This window comes from Sciurus vulgaris, assembly GCF_902686455.1.
Source record: "Sciurus vulgaris genome assembly, chromosome: 10".
In the NCBI taxonomy this organism is placed as follows: domain Eukaryota; kingdom Metazoa; phylum Chordata; class Mammalia; order Rodentia; family Sciuridae; genus Sciurus; species Sciurus vulgaris.
The window spans coordinates 58063318-58083496 of NC_136470.1; the positions used below are offsets into that span (position 1 = coordinate 58063318).

The window sequence follows — 20179 nt, forward strand, 5'->3', positions numbered from 1 at the left end:
TGCCTTTGTAAATACTGATAGTTTGAGTGTTTACTTCATAGATATCAGTAGACTTCCGTTAGCCCCTGGATTTTTATGTAGAGTCCTATTTCATTTATGTAGACACAGTAATAGAACTTTAGGGACTTACACACACAGGCAGATGAACATAAGCCAAACATAGTAAATATATACTTAAAGCTTTCTAAGAAATTAAGCAGGAATATAAGATGAGAGATTCAAAAGTTTTCTGTTTTTGACATTTAGAACAATTACTGTGAAATTTGACATTTTACAAAAATTCTACCACAGAAATGGTTTAATCATGACTTTTTAAATACCATGAAACAATCTTTATTCTGAAATATTATTCTTAGAGGGAAGAAATTTTCTTTTGTTCATTGAACCGAGACCTATTCACGTATAAAAAGTTCTTAACAGAGTCTAAAATTAATATAGATAATAGTTTTTTTTTTTTTTTTTTTTTTTTTTTACTTCAAGTCCCAAACTGAAAAGTTGGTTGTTTTTGTTTTGCCTTTATTCTATTCTTGATCTATCTTAAGTGTTCTTAGAGTTGTTAGAGAGAGATTTCAGTTTTTTGAAATATCAGTGGGCAAATAATGTCTGAGTTTTCTCTTTTTCCTCATCTTAATCTTCCATAATAGATTTGTGTCTATTAGTTGAACATTTTTTTAGTGCTACTGTTACTAAGCTGAGATGACATTATAGTCTCAACTGTGATAAAGAGGTGAATTTTGATCTATAGTTTAATTTTTTAAAATTTTTTCATGTATTTTCTTTATGGTATAGTTTGTTAAATTTATTATATACTGTATATTTTATTTACTCCCCCAGAATAGTGAAATGAATGAATTATTAGAGATAAATCTTAGAAACAATGTTTTATGAAACTTATTGATTGAAAAATCGATATATTGAGCAAGGCAGACATAAAGAAAAGAGTGATTCATGACTCAAAATGGTAGACTAAGCAAATCTTTACTGAGTTTTTACTGACCAGTTCATGGTTGTCAGACTTCATTGCTCTGGGCCCAAGATGAGGCAGCATATCATGGTGGAAGACCCTGGTGAAGGGAATCTGCTCCCCTCATGGTGGATAGAAAGCAGAAAGGGTGGGGTGAGGTACAGGGAAGACTTACCCATCCCCAGGGTACACCCTCAGTGAGTATCTCCTGTAGCCACACCCCACCTGCCTACAGTCACCATCTAATTAGTCCATTCAAACTAAGATGGACTGATTATGTTACAGATCTCATAACCTAATCATTTTGCTTCTGAATATTCCTATACAGGAATATTTGAGGAACACCTCATATCTAAACCATGACACCATACAAGCATAGCGGTTATTTTAACCACATGACAGTAGAAGAAATAGCAAGAAGTGTTTCCAGTGAATATGAGATTTCAGCAAATTAAGTCAGAAATCAAGTGAAGTTGTTTAATCAAAAAATAAGATCCAGATAAATAGGCTAGCAGGGAGCTATAGAGGAGACAAGATGGTGTCTCAGTTGAATGCCCTGAGATTTAAGGGAATAGATACTTTTTTTTTTTTTAACTTTAAGTGTGCAAAAGACAAACAGAAGAATAATGTTCACATTGAACTGAGAAAACCTGAAAAGAAGGTAGTTTGTTTCATATCCAGGGAGTTATCGAAAGATGAATGCAACTCATTTAGAATGTGCAAGGCCCTGGTTGTACCCTGAGCACTGGGTGGGGAGCACGTAATGAAAATACAGTAAATAAAACTGAAATATTTGATCTGGGACTACTATAAGTTACCTTTAAGACTAAGAATCTGCTTTTTGTTAGTTACTTTAGTAAAAATGCACAACTAAATTAAAAATTTAAAAATAAAGGCAGGGAGTGATAGAATTTAGAAGGCGTGGAAAGGGCAATTATTCCCAATCTAATGTGTCAAAGAGCATGGTGTTGTGGTGTGGATGTGAGTTGTCCATCAAAAATGCATGTGTGAGACAATGCAAGAAGGTTTGGAGGAGAAATGATTGGGTTATGAGAGCCTTATCCCAATCAGTGAATTAATCACCTGATGGCATTAACTGAATGGTAACTGAAGGTGGGTAGGGTGCGGCTGGAGGAGGTGGGGCATTGGAGATATACCTTTGGGGTATATATTTGTATCTGGCAAGTAGAGACCTCTGCTTCCTGACCATCATGGTTTCCTCCACCACACTCTTCCACCATGATGTTCTGCCTAATCTTGAGACCCAAGGAATGGCGCCAGCTATCTATGGACTGAGACCTCTGAAACATGAGCCCCCAAATAAATTTTTCCTCCTCTACAATTGTTCTTGTCAAGTCTTTTAGTCATAGCAGTGAAAAAACTGACTAAAACAATGGACTAACCTTAGAAAGAAATGATATTAGTGTTGAACCTTAGCAACAGAAAGACAACTTGATTAGAAAAGAAAGAAAGATGGTTGGGGGAAAAATGGAAAATTAGATGTTAGGTGGCATAATCGTAATTGATGGTAGAATTTTGAAGACATCAATATTTACTCAGTTGAATGACTAAAGCCAAACTTTCCAATGCTTGCAAACTGCCTTTAGACCTTAGGGCTATGATTTTAGAATACTTGCTTCTTTTGTTTGAACAAACAGGACAATAAAATTTTGATCAAGCCAGTTCTTGCTTTGCCTTACATTCTGTGAAATGGAACTAATAATACCCACTTGCCTATAACTCTGAAAACTACTATGAAGATAAATTAAATAAAACTTGTAAGGCAGGTTTTTTTCTGGAAAGAATTCTTGTAGGTATAGTATTGTTACCTTAAGTTATTCTAGGCATTTCATACTGCACTTGAAAGTTTGAATTATATTAGGCATTATTCCCACAGGCTGTAATATACTTTACAGTTTGCACACATGTGTGTACACACACACACTGCCTTACTTGTCCATTGAAACCTTGCAAGAATTTACCATTGTAATTTACTGTTTATCATCAAGTACTCAAGAAAAAGACAATTTTTTAATACTTGGGGGAAATCAATATGCAAAGTAATAATTTAAGCAGAGTAGCTGAATTAGCATCACATTAGTGGATAAGATTCCAGTGGGTGATGGGCTTGCTTCCTATAAGGTCCTGTAGGGGAGGTCATGTTACATAAGACTTTAACAGTGTGAAATTGAGTGCTGTCGTTGCATACATTGATATGAAAAGTGTTTATTGAAAGCTGTGGATATGCATCTACCAAGTGGCAGAACAGATTTGAGCCCAGGAGAACTAACCAGTCTTCCACAGTCTCAACTGTGCCACTTCTGTGATGGCCTGTGCTGAACTCTTACTTCAGCTACTAGCAGCCAGAGCAGGAGCATTACATGGGTGCTCTCAGAGCCAGGCATTGTACTAAGCCCTTCACAGTGATTATTTCATTTTCCCCAGAACCCTGTGCTGTCAGTTTGTTATTGTCTTCATTCTCCAAGGTCATAGAACAAGGAAGTCATAACACTAGGATTTAATTCCACATATTTTGTTATATGATGAGATAGGCAGTATCTGAGATGGAGAACACTTTGTTATTCTAATATGTGGTAAATAAATCAATGCTTATATCCATATTTTCAACAGTTTTAAATGAAACAAATATTGATTTAGGTAAAATTCAAAGTTTTCAACTTTTTTATAGTTTCTAATGTCAGTGAAATTAGGAGAACTATTTTCCTATCCCTTAGTACAATTTTGTTTGTGTGATAGGTGCCTATTGTAAGGTACTATATTTGACTATTCTGGGATACTTAAATCCATGGAATGATGTTTTCCCTTTTTTGAACTCCTAGCCCAACCCACATTAAATTTTTAATTCCCTTTTTACAAGTTTATAGGTTTTAAACATATTTTGTGAAGAAAGATGTTGTATATAAATTCTACATTCAAAAGAAAATGAAAGCTCTGAGCCTTTTCTCTTCCTAAATGTATTAGGGCCTCCCCTATGTCACTATTCATTGCCTTTTTTAACTGAAACTGCCTATCATGTCCTTGAGCCCAACCTCTTTCTTCTGCCAGCAGTGGGGATCAAAGACCAGAGAATCAGGTTATTTTACCCCACCTGAATCACAATCACAGATCCTCCACATCCCCTGGCTGCACTGATGAACTTGCATGAGTTCCGTGGTCTTTTGAGAGATGAAGGGAAGGGGTCTGTGGAAGCTGATCAGCCAGAGCGCTGAGATAGGCAGAAGAGGTGGAGGTGAAAGAGGCAGCCTTGCCAAGAGAAGGTGGTTATTGTTGCTGCTGTCATTGTTGAGAGAATGTCTATATAAACTCCACTATTGTGTACTATTTTCCCAGTGTTCTGGGAAGAGGGCAAGAAAGCAGAGTAGCATTACTCTCCATTTTCTCAAGTGAGGAAGCCAAGGCAGAAAGATGTTGTCAGTTGACTCAACTGTTAGCACATTTATTTGTAGAACTGACGGGGAGTGTGTCTGGACTCTCACACTAGTGCTGTGCCACATAGACTGTAATGATAAAAAAGCTTTTACCCATGGAGTGAAATCAATACTGTAGTAGCCCTGACTCACTGAGTAAAACCAGGGTCTTATTCTTCCTTTCCAGCAGGTGACTCAACCTACAATCTGATTTGGGAGCATTCAACTCTGTGGTGCTGTTTGGTTGTGCTCCTCCCTGGACCCTAGTACTCGTCCAGGATGGTAGTATACTACTGTTGTCAGGTAGCCAGGTGTGATGCATCATGATGCAAGTTCTTTTTGACGTCTCAGGTAGAATGCTCTACCCCTAAATTGTGTTTTCTCCTGAAAGATGCTCTCTGCACCTGACCAAGCCTTCCTCCTCTCAAGTTTGCTTTTTCTACTTCTGTTAATACTCAGTTGCCTGACCCTTCTCCCTTTTCCCTGACATTCTTCCAGAAAATTATTGAGAACTAGCAAACACTTTCTCTGACTTAATTGGGATCCCACATCTCTGCTGCTCTATTTCCTTAACCTTCTAATTGGTCTTCTGCCTCCAGTCACACCCCAGCCAAGGTCATCCTATACACCACTGGCATAATTACCTACCTACTCCTATGCTGTTCTTGGACTTAAAGTCTTGAGTCTCCCATTTCTTCTAGCCTATTTTTCAGAGTTCTTAATACAGTGTTCCAGTTTTTGTCAGTCTGATTCTTTTCCCACTGTATTCCCGTGGCATCTTACTCTTTAACCACCCTGGGGTAGTCACTGTTTCAAAACACAGAGCATGTATTTGCTTTCATACTTTCCCAGCTATTACTACATAATTTCCACACTTTTTTTGAGAGATGTTCTGACTTTCTTTCTAGATGTATGTGAGATATTACTGTACTCCTTCCAACCATAGTAAAGACTGTTTTCCCACAGGCCTTGTGATACTCCACCACTATGCATTTACGTTTTGCAGATGACCCTGGCACTTGAATTGCAGTGAGTTAAAGCTGAAGAAGAAAGCTTGCGCAAAGGAGCAGGGAGTGTCTTTCAGGAGAAAAGACAGTTTGGGGGCAGGGGATAGAAGATTCCACCTGAGAGTTCAAGGACAATACTCTGGCACAGTTCTGTAGTCATTATTTTATTCCCCAGCATATGCTGAAATTAAGTGGAATTTAAGCTTCTTAAAAGCAGCAGTCTTTGTAGTGTAGTGTTTATTCAATGAGTAATAAATAAACGTTTGAGTTAGCAAGAGGAGGACTATATCACTGAACTACAATATGCACATACCTTTTTAATTGTGTGTTTGCCACAGTACCAGGCATTGTGATACTGTGATCTTGTGCCCTACAAAGTAGGAATGGGCCCTAGATAATTCTTACTTTCCAAACTGCTTACAGTGCATAACTGACTTGATCTTGTTTCATATTGGAAGGCTGGATCACTTTTCAATGTCTAGAATTTTCACTATCTGAATTGCTCCTGTGGAAAATATACTACTTCCTCATAATTCTTAATTATACTAATCATTTCCCTTCCTCAGTTATTGAGAATTATAGCTAAATCAAAGGGAGGATTGAATTTAAGGGAAGTTATGTGGTTAACAAAAATCCCTTTAGCTATTTTATTTTTTGGGCATATAGCATCACCTAGTGGCTTTATGGATTATTTCAAGGACTGTTTCTAGAGACAGCTTCTCGGTCCCACCACCCCCGTTATTAAACCACTGCTTATTTAATGTATTTTCTTTCCTCCCCTTCAACTCTGCATATTGTTACATTTAGAAAGTAAGCCTATTCTAGCATAGGAATGGATGTCTTTCACCATAAAAAATGTGCCCCACCTAGCACAAATAGATAATTTAAAGTATTTTAAATGCAAACAGCAAGGCAACATAGTACAACACAATCTTTTATACACTTCATAAGATCTTGCACTGTTTAATGACATAATTCAAATAGGAGCCTTTTGTGGGAATATGCTATCCCTTTCTTATAGATAGGATTCCATATTGTTTATCAAGCACATATTATTACTGTATGCACAAATAGACACATCTTTATTCCTTATTTATGAAGTGCTCAAGAATGAATCCTACATATATACATTTGCCATTGAACCATTTTATCATTTCTAGATTTTAGAAATTTCTGCCTTCTTAATAAAATATTTTGTAATTGTAGAATCATAGCTAAACATATAAATTACTACATTGAATAGATGCCTTCAGGATAAATTTAGGGCTATTTGCCCTACTTTAATTTGTTTTAGATAAACTACTATGCTTTAGTTCTTTAGTTTCTCTGTCTTGTCTCTCCTTTTCCTCTTGGTGCTGACATTGTTTCTTCCTTTCACAGCCTTCTCCTTTTATCTTGTCTCTACTCTTGGTCCCTTCTGATTTACTACTTCTATTCTGTGGACTAGAGAGAGTCAAGTAACCAGGTCAGATAACATAGCCTAGGAGGATCCCAGTTCTCTTGGATCCTAATTTTGTTCTGTTTTCATTATACTACATTAACGATACATATTAAATCCACAATGCTTTATGGTAAGAATAGCTAGATTCTAGGAGTACATGATTCACTAGGGTAAAGTGCATGGCTTTAGTGATTCTATTCCTGCTCAGTTACCTACTAGACAGCCTTTGTTGTACTTCCTGGTTCACTGAGATTCTTCATATTCACACATATGCAAAGAATCAAACTGGGTAACAGATATTCATTGTGCATCTACTCTGTCTAGTGCATGGTGAGCATGAACATGCATACATAGACTTCATTTATTTGCAGGATTATAAATACCTTGATAATTACTTGGATCTGAATCTTCCATTCAAATAGGAAGTTTTATGTAAGACCATCCATCCTGAAGATTTTCAAAGGATGTCATTTAACTTTTAAACTTTGACTTGTTATATAAGCAAATATAATCTATAAATGACACTTAGAGTTCAATTTTCTTCTTATTAATATGAACTCTAAGCCATAGGGCAACGTACTTCTGCATAAGTGGTAACTGTTTCTCCTACTTCATAGACTCTGAAATAAGAATGCAGTCACACATTGTACAATGATGTAATGACATTGTAGTCTGCAATGGACTGCATACACAATGGTGATCCCATACAATTCTGTTGCCTAGTGATGTTGAAGCCGTCTTAGTCTGTGTTGTGATGTTTGTACAGTGATGAAGTCTGAATGATGCAGTTCTCAACATAACCCTGTTGTAAAGCAACCCATGACTCTATGTTATATAGGCTTTATGTGTGTAGTTGCTATCAATGACATTTCATTCCAAGTACCTTTTCTAGATTGGTCACATGCATAACCTACTTAATTAAAGTTTTATGAACATACTTAAACTTTTTGTTAAATTACAAGCTTCGTTTTAAATCACATTTTGATTATTTACCAAAATAATATTTAGGAGCCAAATAAATGATTTCTTCAGAAACCAAGGAAGTGCTAATTTTCTTAAATTCCTAAATTATGAGGAGACATTTTATTCCAGTATGCCTTCCAGTGAAGAAATTCCCAAACCTTTGTAGATAGTAATTTCAGATTTATTGGCTTTCTTTTTAATGGAGTTTGTGTCTCTTCAGTGGACATTTGGCACAACATGCCAAATAATCAAGTGGCAATAAGGAGGTTGCAGCCAAACCTCAGGTGGCAGATTAAAGATTCTGAACCTTCTCTATGGTGCTTATCATTGGGAGAAGGTGACCATTACTCTTTAAAATATCCAAAAGTGACAAATTTTCAAATGCTTGCTCCTGCTTAATGACCTCTGATACTGCTAGAGAAACACATCCTCAATATTTAATGATGAGGTTCAGTGAGAAACTTTTTTTAGGAGCATAAACTAGTTGGCAATTATTTCCATAGAATTTAAGCATCTAATATGATCACTATTGCAACTATGAAAATTAAGCTGAAAAAGATTTATAATTCAGGATAGTTATTAAGATTACAAAAGAACATTCCATAATTATAATATCCTATTTTATGTGCAAATTACCTATATCCTTAACTTGAGAATATATACAGAATATTAACAGTATTTATATTTGGGAAGTAACATTGGTAGGTATCTTTTTTTTCTTTATTCAGATTTTTATAACGAATTTGGATTATTTTTGTAGTCAGAAAACAAACCGTTAAAAAAACACGTGAGAGAAGTAGATTTTCTTTGGGTTTTGTACCGAAAGCAAAGAGACCAAAGGGGCAGTAACTTTGTATATTTTCCTTTAAAGTAGAAAATAACTATTTTCCCTATACAACCTGACTTCATCATTCAGGAAAGTAGGGAGACAACACATCAATTTGGGATTTAGAAGACCTATTGTCACCTTTCATAAGTTCATTCATTAAATACTTGATGAAATGTCTATGTTCTCAGGCAGTGTTGGGAAAAATGCATTAAACAGAGCTCTTAGGAGGAGATATACAGTAAACCAATGTTGATGTCATGTGATAAGTGCTACATTAAGAAAAAGAGGATTATTAGATGTTGGGGAAGACAAGTGTCACTTCCCTTTCTGGTCCTCAGGTCCTTCATCTGTAGAATGAGAAGAAATATTGAGGAAACATAGAACATGAAGTAGATTCTTTGGGTTTGGTGGCAGAAAATCAAGAGATCAAAGAGATCATCTTTGTAGATACTTCCTTGGGTGAGGTGCTGTTCCTCTTCTCCTATTTCTGGCATTATTTAGCAGTAAAACGGCCACTTGTATAAAACTACACAGTAACTGCCTTTTTAGTATAAAGCTACCTTAAATTGGAATAAAACTGTTCTTTCCTCAGCATAGAAATGTTTTAGGTGACATCTGCCTCCTCTTCTCTTCTAGAAGCCTTTCCTGTAAACCTCATGTGTCTTTGTTTGTTTCAGATATCCTCTGGTACTTGCAGGCCTGATATTTCAGAATCCCCTGAATTGCGTCAAAAGTCACCATTGTTTCAGTTTGCCGAGGTAATACGCTGCAGTTTATACTTAATTAATAAGAAAGTTATACTATAACTATGAGTTTATATAATTTTTTTAAGTCACAACTAAATATTATTACATTTAAACTTATTACCAAATTTTATTCATGGGTAGTAAACTTATGAATAAAATGGAGTTATTAAAAGTAAGACATTTATTACATGTTGATTTGATAAATGAGAAGACTGAATCAACTCATGGTTTTTGCCTAAGCCTTCCCCAAACCTGCCCCCAACTCTGTTTTAAGTCTTAAGTTTCTCTTACTTGAAACTGTACTAGAAGGTTGGTAGTGGTCAAAGTCTTATGTTATGGGTTGGGCCTGTTCTGCTCAAAATGCCTTTGACACTGGTTCAGAGAGATGTTAAAAAACACATTATCCTTGATCGTAAGCTTATAGATTAAAATTGCTTCCTAAAATATATTCATTTAGCCTTGAACCCTATATGAGCTCCAATTGACCTCCCCTCCCTCAAACTTTAAACCACCTGATCTTCCCTTGATCATTTGCTTTGTCTTTCATTAGACATTCTCTACCAATCTCATCCTTCCTGGCATTGCCCATCCTCTCACAGTTTTGTACATGGGGAACATATTACAGTTCAAAGAAATATTTTTGACACTGTCACACTAGGCTGTTCCTTTGAAACTGTTCATGATATTCCTAAATACCTTGCTGATGTCACTAGAATGTTATGTATATTTGCTTGTAAGACTCCTTCTCTTTCACTTTTCTGCCTCTGTGAGACCTGCCATGAATTCCAATTGTTTTGTACATTGCTTCTTTAAAAGTTGGGGTTGTAGCTCTGTGGTAGAGCACTTGCCTAGTATGTGTGAAGCCCTGGGTTCAATCCTCAACACCACATAAAAATAAATAAAATAAAGGTATTATGTTCATCTACAACTAAATATATATATATATATATATATTTTTTTTTTTTTTTTTTTAAAGTTAATGTAACAGTTTTTATTATGTAGTCCCTTTCAGTTGCAGTTATAAACATGTTGAATGAAGTTGGGCCCAACTTTGAGAGCAGAGATTCTTGACGAATGATCCCTGGACTCCTAAAGATCTTGTGAAATATCCAAAATTTCATATGAACACTTTTATCGCCTCTACAGCATACTTCAGATTTCAAGGAGATCTCCGATACTATTACTTCTATTTAAAAGAATAATATTACGGCATTTGCAGATAAATGGATGGAATTGGAGAATAGCATGCTAAGTGAAATAAGCCAATCCCCAAAAAGCAAAGGCCAAATGTTTTCCCTGATAAGTGGATGATGATATACAATGTGGGTGAGAGAAGAATGGTGAAACTTTAGATTACATAGAGGGAAATGAAAAGGGTGTGGGTATGAAAAATGGTGGAATGAGACAGACATCATTACCCTATATACATGAATGATTACACAAATGATAAGAATCTACATCGTGCACCACCATGGAAATGAAAAGATTTACCCCATTTGTGTACAATGAATCGAAATGCAGTCTGTAAAAATAAAATAATAATGATAAAAAAAGATCCTTAGTCTAATATTTTCTTCAGGCATTCCTATTCATATCATTAATAGAAATCTTCCTCTATCTCAACATTTATTTTTAAAAAATTATCCTTTTGTTTGGAACTCATGAAATGCTTTTCAGAAAAGAAGATAGATTAGAATACTGGTTCAGTTTTCTTTTTTTTTTTCACTGCCTGATTTAATTCTTGAAGAAATATATTGTAGGTTAGGCTTTTTATTTTATATAAACTTTATTTTCTCTAAGTTTTATAGAGTGTTAGTAGAAATGAAAAGCAATATTTGAATTAAGACCTACTGAGGTTGTAATTCCCAAGACTTCAGGAAGATCCTGTGGGTTTATATTTGCAGCCCATCATACTTGTCCATGGTGTTCATTGGATGTTTCAGGGTTTGTGGTTTGAATAAGAAACATTCTAAACTTTCACCTTTGGTTGTCTTCAAAACACTTGGTTAAATTTTACCCTATTGTGATGGTTGGTTTATGTTTAGTGTGCTAAAGAGGATCTGCTTTTTTTTTTTCTTTTCTTATTTTTGATATTTATTCTAAAAATGCTTATTTGCTTCAAAAATACAGTAGAATTAAAATTTTCCTAATGTCTTCGACAGTGAATAAAAATCCATAGTTCAGTCTTTCTCCTAATCCTTTCTCATCCCTAAATTTCACTGTGATACTATATTTTACCGTACAACCCCATTTTCCTCACTTTTCTAGAAGATACTTTGTGGTTGAGGTGCATTCATTACTTAGTAAGTATCTTTTCATGGAGGTGGTAAACCCAATTACTTGAAGAAAGAAAACTTCAGTGAGACTGGGAATGGGCTGTGACTCAGTTTCAACCTGATTTGTAGCAGGATAGAAGCGTTATTCGCTTTGGGACAAAAATTAAAACTGATCTTGCTCTCAAAATGTCCTTAAAAATATTTCTGCATGGCTCTCAGCAAAGTTTGAATGAGGTTTCCATGATTACCCAGTGGAAACAAAAGTTCTCCATTAGGAGAATATTAGTTGTGTCTCCTGAGAGACATAAAAGTATATTTTGTTTGTGTTGAGTAGGAGGATGCAGGTGTCCTAAAAGAAAGAAAATGCTTTTCATATTTAGTGAGCAACTTCTAAGTTGTGATGCTATGCCAGCATGTATATTTTATGGCCTATGTATTTTATGGCTTACATTTTTCTCACCATAACCAGTAGTCTTTTAAAATAGAAATTATCATCATCATTAAATTACAATTGGGAAAAATAAGTTTAGCTAAGCTGCCTGGGTCATGTAGCTGGTGAGTCACATAGCTAAGATTCAATCCCAGATACCCTGACCCACATCCCTATACTCCAAAAGGTTTATAGCTGCCTCTATGAAGAGAGCAGCTTGCAGGGAGTGAAGTAGGGGTGAGAGAGAGTGGTTTTCCTTGTAGCCTCCAGCTTTAAATAATATATTCTTTGAAAATCATAGAAATATAAAAAATTATTTCCATAGGTTTCCTTAGTTGCTGTTTGATATATACCTGATACCTTTACAAGGGACATGGCGACTAAGCCAGACTCTGTCATTTGGTTCTTTCCAACCATCTGTTTTTAAAAACATGGCCTTTGTCTTCTGTTATCATTTATAGTGTTCTTCTAAAAGGGATTGAGGGTGATGATTCATGTCTCAATCTTTATCAGTGTCTGCAGTGGAAATATATGGCAGAATCTAATAGTCTGATATGGGAAAATGTCCTTGTACATTAAAAATAACTTGTTTCCTTTCAGATATCTTCAAGTACATCCCACCCTGATGCTCCTACAAAACAGTGTCAAGCATCAGCCTTGTTTCAGTTTGCAGAGGTAAAGCCTTCTTCTTCTTCTTCTTTTTTTTTTTTTTTTTTTAATGCTTATTGCACTCAGAAAACATTTATCTCAGAAACTACTGAAATGGAATTTTAATGATGTACAGTCAACTTTAAGCATGGCTCTTGCCATTATTAATGTAATACAAAGAATATTTATGGCTCTTTGCTGCCTTTGGTATAATCATAGTCGAGTCAGCTCCAGATTTCATACCCTTTTATAAACATTTATTAAAGAGTTCATTCAGAATAGGCACTTACCAGTAATTCATTTATTTTATTTTACCTTGTTTTTAATTTATCTTAAAAGCTTAAGAACAACTGCTATCAACATGAAGGCCAGAGGATTCCAATTTGTTAAATGTTTCCAATAGTGAAATTAGGTGCTATAATTCATGAATAACTCTCCCAAAGCAGATGCAGTGGTGAATATGACCTGTTAAATCATCAGCACTTCACTTTTGATGTGATGTAGCTGCAGCCAGTGTTTTTATTAGCACTTAATCCCTGACTTTGATCAGGTCAGCTCTTTCAGGATCTCAGATTTCTTCAGTTTGTCAGCCAGACAGAGCACATGCTAGAGAGTATTTTCTTGTTGGTATTCTGAGGAAGCAAATCTGATATGCTTGATTTTGCCACAGAACCCTGGCCTCAACCATATGCTTGAGCCTATTGAGCACTGTGTGACAAATAATAAATCATATACGGTTCATGAAAATAAGATGCTGTCTGCTTTAGGTCTTTCTCCTTTTTCCTTTTTATTCTAACAAAAAATGCATATCAGAAAGTAAGCAGTTTTTAATAGGATTGAGAGAAAATGACAAGTAGGACTGTTCTGTTTAATATTGATGTATTGAATTACTATGATTCATTTGAATAAAGAGGACTGCATAAATGAAATGTAAAATGATATCCTTTTGGCAGGAGAAAATCTAGCAACTTCCTTTGAAAAAGAGAAAAAATTACTCAGCTTGTATCCACTCCCCCGCCAACCACCGCAAAACACTGCTTCCTCTTGAGATGCTTCTGTCAGCCACTATGACTTTGTGTCAGCAGTGGCCTGCTTATGTGTTAGGCTTCTTTACCACACTATTTGCTTTAGTTGCTGAGGACTATTATATAAAACTGGTAACAAAAATACATTATGTTATCATTTCATAAAGAACAATTTGCTTGATGAATCTGAATAAATTAGGATTTTATTATAATTTTCCATTCTGATAAATAGGCTGTTGTTTTCAGTGTCTGGGAAAAATAGTGTTGTTTAATAGCACATCTTTTTCTCCAGTTGTCAGCAGCCATTGATCTGTTCCTAATAAGTTTTTAAAAGAGTTAAAAAAGAATTTTGGCATGTTGAATAAGGTTATTTTTAATATTGATAACTGAGCTAGTTTCATCCAACTTTTCAGAAACGTTTCCTTGAAAACAGAATTTGCCATGTATTCTGTTTGATTAAATTCTCCACTCTGTAGCATGACTATTAGAAAGGTATAGTGGCTCAACTTTGACACACCTAATATTTGCATATGCATTAACTTCCAAGAGTATTCAACTTAATGTAAAATGTCAATGTGAGATAACTGAGCTGGTCTTGGTGAGTGTCTACAGCATGGTTAGGTGTTAAGAAACATTCCATCATCAGATTCATTAGGAGCCCCTGAAGCACTGGGGCAGCTCCGAGGGACCACTTTGATATTTTATCAGCACTGTCCTGTGATTCTGCAGAATGAGATCCAGTACCTCTCAAAGTAATTCGTCTTTGCTGCTCAGCACACTCACTCTTCAGAAGACTAGATTTTTTTCTTTTCTCTTAATTTTACTGTTTTTTTTTTTAAGTTTTTTTTTTTTTTTTTTTTAGTTAATGGACTTTATTTTATTCATTTATATGTGGTACTGAGAAATGAACCCAGTGCCTCACACATGCTGTGCAAGTGCTCTACAACTGGGCCACAACTCTAGCCCCTAAGTTTATTTTCAGAGGAAGAAAAGAACTTCCTCCTTGAGAGAATCATGCAGGTGACATCCCAGATGTTGTCCCACTGCTCAGTAGCATTTGTCGCCGGGGTCTTTTGTTTTTTTGACATAAACTGTATGCAGGATTTGAAGAAGCTTAATATTGTTTATCTGAAAACTTATTAGGAGCTGTTTGAATTGATTGTAACATAGGAAAGCACGCATGATGGAAAACCCAACAAATATGAATAATGTAAAAAATTATTTTCTGTTATGCTCTTGAATTCAATGCAGTCCTCTCAACACTCAGGTTATTACTTTTCCTAGTTATGTTTTGCATAGATCGATAATACAAGCCCTTTCAATTTCTAAGCAAATTAAATAAATTGTGGTATCTTTGGTTATTTAGTTTTAAATATTCTATGTGTCATGTAAGAGAAGTTCATGTTATTCTAAGGATATATAATCTCTCTAGTCATTTTCCTCTTATGACAAAGAGAACCGTAAGTTTCAATCTTGATCTGACCTGCCATCAGCCCAATACCGGGATGGTTTATTTAAAGCTAAAAAGAACTAATTTAATTAGGTGAACTAATAAAATTATCTACTGAAATCTTATATGAGCATGTGTATTGCAATAGAAACAAAATGGGATATAATTACTATGATGATATACCTACAACTCTTATAATTATTCCATGATACACCATCACCTTTGAGAAAACACAAAATCTCATGAAATTCTTGTTCTAATTAGTTTGTGGCAGTTTTGCAAACTTTAAAATACATCCGTGTCACCTAGAAGGCTAGCTGAACCCCACTCAGAGTTTTTTGATTTATCAGTGGGAGTGTGGGCCTGGGAATATGCCAGCAGGTTTCCTTTTAGGAAACCAAAGTTTAAGATCACTTATCTCTAGTTATCTTCTTTTAATCCCCAAATTATTAAATTATGACTGTTTCAGCACTCTACTATGTGTGTATGTCCTCATTGGGGAGGAGGTGGAAGAGAGAGAGGGATGGGTGTATAATTTGTTTATAACCCCATCCCTTTTCAGAGGGATTCCTGGGTGGATTATTGCCTAGTTAGAAATGAGTGTTCTTATAGCTTAGGAGTCAATTAGGTCTTTTAATGTATTTACTTTTAAATATTATTTTAAAACCAGGCATCCAAAAATCTTCAAAACTGTTTCTGCTAATTTCACTTACAAACTCTTGGAAGAGATTTAGCTATATCATCTCTTAGAAATGGGTCATTTATTGTGTAATATATTTGTCCAAGAAACCTATTTTTAAAAAACCAATAAGCCCTGGGCACTTCTTTGGGTTGAAATAGGTTTTTTTGAGTGTTTTTCTCTCACATATAGTTTTGAGTCTCTGCATTGCAAACTGAGTAGGATATTTTTTTCCTTAACCAAATCTGCTAATTTTAAAGCCCTTCGAAGTTAACCTTTATGGAACCAGGAAACTCAGTAAAGCACATTTTGTTTATAGATTCCTTATGAATGTTTACATTAAAGGGAAGAAAATAATATATCCACTTTATTGGATCTAGAAAGAAATAGGAATGCAGACACTTGCTTCCCATCCTCTCATTTCCACCTGTCTCTTATTCCTTATTGACACTTGTATTTCATCCAGATTCATCTTGGCCCATTCAATTTGCTATTACTCTGTTTCCAGGCTCTTTTATTCATTAAGTTGGTCAGAATGAGTTCTCTGTCTGCATCTTTTATTGTTTACAGGTAGAATATCACATCAGTCACTTTTTAGATCTGGTTTACTGAAGACTGATGACCAAACACAAAGAGAGGGGAGCTATTGTTTTCCATTATTTATCAGTTCTAAAAGCCATGACCAATTCACATACTCTTTTTCTGTTCTATGGCTGAAGTATATCTTTGCATTGAAAAATTACCTATTTACTTTAAATATATAGAGAGCTAATTTAGGTGGTTCAGAGCTAATTTAGATTTGGACATTAAAACTTCCCTCAGAAGATATGGTTAATAAAAGTACAAGCATAATCTCAACAAATTTAAGATTCCATCACAGCTGGATATAAGCATTAGGTCCAAATTTAAAACATTTCATTTTCATGAATACCCAGTAAGTTATGGAATATTACACTCCATAAAAACACCATATGCTTACACTGCAACTAATTAGTGGACATATTATGTGTTTTATTTTAACTGTTAATAACTTCTTTAAAGGTAAGGAAGACCAGTCATCCTCATATTGTTCATTTGTTCTTTGATTTTGTTTTTCATCACTAATTATTGATCATTTTCTCTAAGACTACAATGTTTATGATACCCTTCATGATTGCAAAATACTCCACCATTACCTACTTTTATTCTGCTCATTACCACCTGTTGGTGCATTTCTCCACCTTAGGCAGCCATAAAATCAGTAATTTAATGTCTACAGTGGTAATTTTTCTTAGCACTTTTAAAACCTTACCTCCTGTACTGTTGCACCTACCCTTTTGCCAGCCTTTATGGATGAGTACTGTTTATCTGACCATTACATAAAAGTCAAAATAGAGACTGAAATGGAGTTAATACACTGACAAACACCATCCAATATAAGGAAAGTAAAAAGCATGGTCATGAATGTAACTATACAATATTACCGACCAGCAAATATGAACTTCCTCCATTGCTGGTCAGTCATTGAAAAACTTACGTTAACTATGTTCCTCTTACCTGAAAGGATGCATATGTCTCTTGAGTAGGATATTATTAGCAGGGGTGAGCAGTGGCAATACCAGAAATCAGCATTGTGCAAGCAAGTGCCTAAAATCAAAGCTATCAGTCTAGATAACAGTACTGATAGAACATGAGCTCTGAGACAAAACCTTGAGGGGAAAACACATTTAAAAAACACTATAGAAAGAAGAGCTAGCAAAGGAGAGTGACAAGACGTGAGCTGAGAGGTAGGACCCTACTGTAGTAATAGAATCCCAGGAAAGAGTTTCCCAAAAGAAAGATGACCAATGTCAGTTGCTACAGAGAAATCCAGATAAGAATCAAGCCATCACAATTAACATCTGTCCAGTTTTCCACCAACCCACCACCCCAGTTAAGAAGTTAAAAGACATTTTTAGGAAACACATCTTTATGTGACACCACCCAGTCATTCCACAAAAAATTTATTGTCAGGAGATCCCAGAAGTGTTGGAACTCCCCTACACATCCCATTTTGGAAATCAGGTTTCCAGCAACCTTAAGCATTTAAAATTTCACCCTGCCCTGTACCTTTAAATAGGGAAAAATCCTCCCAGAGGCAATAAGGAAAACTGTTCTGATTAACATGGCGAGTTCCTTTTGGAAGGCAAGGAACTATCTCAAGCTCTCCACTCTGTCAGACAGCTGTGCTTTAAGGGAAGGAGAGCAGATAATGCATCTGTTTAGTTTGTAGTTCTTCACTAAGCCTCTCCGTGTGCCATGCTCTGCATTAGGCATAAGATATGTGGTAGTAAACAAACAGCCATGGAGCAGAGGCCTATGCAACAAAAGCGACAGCAGAGGGAGCCAGTGGGAGAACTAGAAAAACAGCTTAGGCTGTGTAGTGCCACTCTGCCCTGTCGTTTGGCTACTCTTAATTGTGCAACAAGTATAATATTCTACAAATGACTAAATCTAATAAGTAGTATCCTCAGACGTTACAGTTGTTTAAGTCTGCTTAATTTCAGTGTGTAACCAATTTTTGGAATTGTACTAAAAGGGTTTATATTTACTAGTGTTGATGATAACTCATTAGTACTAATTGTATCATTTATTGAGAGCATAATTATGACCTCAGCACTGTGCTGCTCATTAACATGAAATCTTCTCATGTGATACAGGACAGGTATTATTTATATTTTGAAGGTAAAGTAAATGAGGCTCAAATTCTTTATTATTTGAATTAAATCCACAAAGCCAAAAGTAATGAAGGCATGTCTGTCCAGCACATGGGCCATATCCCTTCTGTTCTGCAACTTCAATTCAAAGAACTGGTGTCTATGTTCACTACCTCTTTTCTCAAGTCACTAAGAGTCAGTGATAATGAGTTTGTTTTCTCTTAGTCTAATGATACATAACTGAATTCAGCTTGTCTAGAAAAAGTAGAAGTGAAATTTATCAGTAAATATTTGGCCAAAGGAAAATATTCCAAACTTCAGAAAGATTAAGCACCGTGTCTTCCAATAGAAAGTAAATGATTATAGTAAATATGGGAGAACTCTGTTAAAACTGATGCACCAGGAAGAAAACATCCTCATGACTTTCTTAAACTTGACCTTTTGTGATGGGCTTTGTAGGTGATTAAGTACATCTTATACAAAGGCCTCTACTCAGCAGAAATTCTTGGGAGAATTCCCTCTACCTGCAAGCTCCCAGTCCTTCCTGGAGCTGACAACTCTGTAGAATCCCCTGTGGGTCCTGGATGTCACCTATAAGGATAGTCATCAGGCAAGATTGTCTCCTGAACAGAGTTGAGAAACAGCTCTGTCTGAATTGGGAAAGAATTCAGAATCACAAAGAACCTGACTATAGCTAACCATAATAAAACTTTCCAGGAAAAGAATGCATATATCTTTCTTAGCTCTTACTGAGGCTAGAAACTGAAAATGAAGTTTTCATATAAAAACAAGAAAGGGCAGTGTTTTTCATATTTTATCTGTGCCCAGACACCATTTAACCAAATTTTCCAGAAGAATATGCAGTCAATGTAATGTTATGCATACCAGTGTACCACAACATAGCATAGGTCCTTAACTATAAAACTTAGAGTCATGTCCTTGATTATCAGTCTTCAAGTGTACTTTATTAGAGCATACTTGAAATACCACCAGGGTCAGTGTCTCTGTAAAACTCTTAGTTTCCCTAACTCCTATCATATTGCCTAGCATATATTCTCAAAAAAAAAAAAAAAAAAAAAAATCTGTTGATTTACTTGATGCTATCTTTCCATAAAGATCCCAAATATTTTCTTAAAAATTAACTCTGAAGTTAATTGCTTGAAATGCAAAATAACTCTAAATATCTTTTATTTTTGGCCTGTTGATGATGCACATCTTGCCTTAAAATTATAGAGTTAAAAGCCTGGAATATGCAAGATAACACTCTTGTCATTAAATGGCCACTGTAGTGACACCTTTTTGTTTGTTTATTTTTATTTTTGAGCTGCTAAAATAGTTGTTAAAGTGATCATCCCAAGCACAATATATTTAAAGTTACTTGGTACTTGGGAACAATGATATTCTCTTAAGCTTAGGAAATTTCGTAAACGTGTATGGATAGAAAGCAAAGATTCTGGTATCATAATTAATGTTCTTTATGTCAATTGTTTTCAATATAGATCTCTTCGAACTCTTCGCAGTTGGGTGGTGCTGAGCCTGTAAAACGCTGTGGGAAGTCTGCACTCTTTCAACTGGCAGAGGCAAGTTACTGTGAATATATTGAGATAAGACCTGCAGA

At 35.4% G+C, this 20179-nt stretch overlaps 1 protein-coding gene across 12 annotated transcripts in view; it reads left to right on the plus strand.

Moving 5' to 3' along the window:
• Nucleotides 1-20179, plus strand: part of BBX (BBX high mobility group box domain containing) — a 253393-nt gene that overhangs the window by 182622 nt on the left and 50592 nt on the right. For all 12 annotated transcript variants that reach the window (XM_079100834.1, XM_079100827.1, XM_079100832.1 and 9 more), the window contains 3 exons: nucleotides 9310-9390; nucleotides 12685-12759; nucleotides 20061-20141. In XM_079100834.1, coding sequence (XP_078956960.1) covers nucleotides 9310-9390; nucleotides 12685-12759; nucleotides 20061-20141 — 237 coding nt within the window. The remainder of the gene's footprint in view (nucleotides 1-9309; nucleotides 9391-12684; nucleotides 12760-20060; nucleotides 20142-20179) is intronic.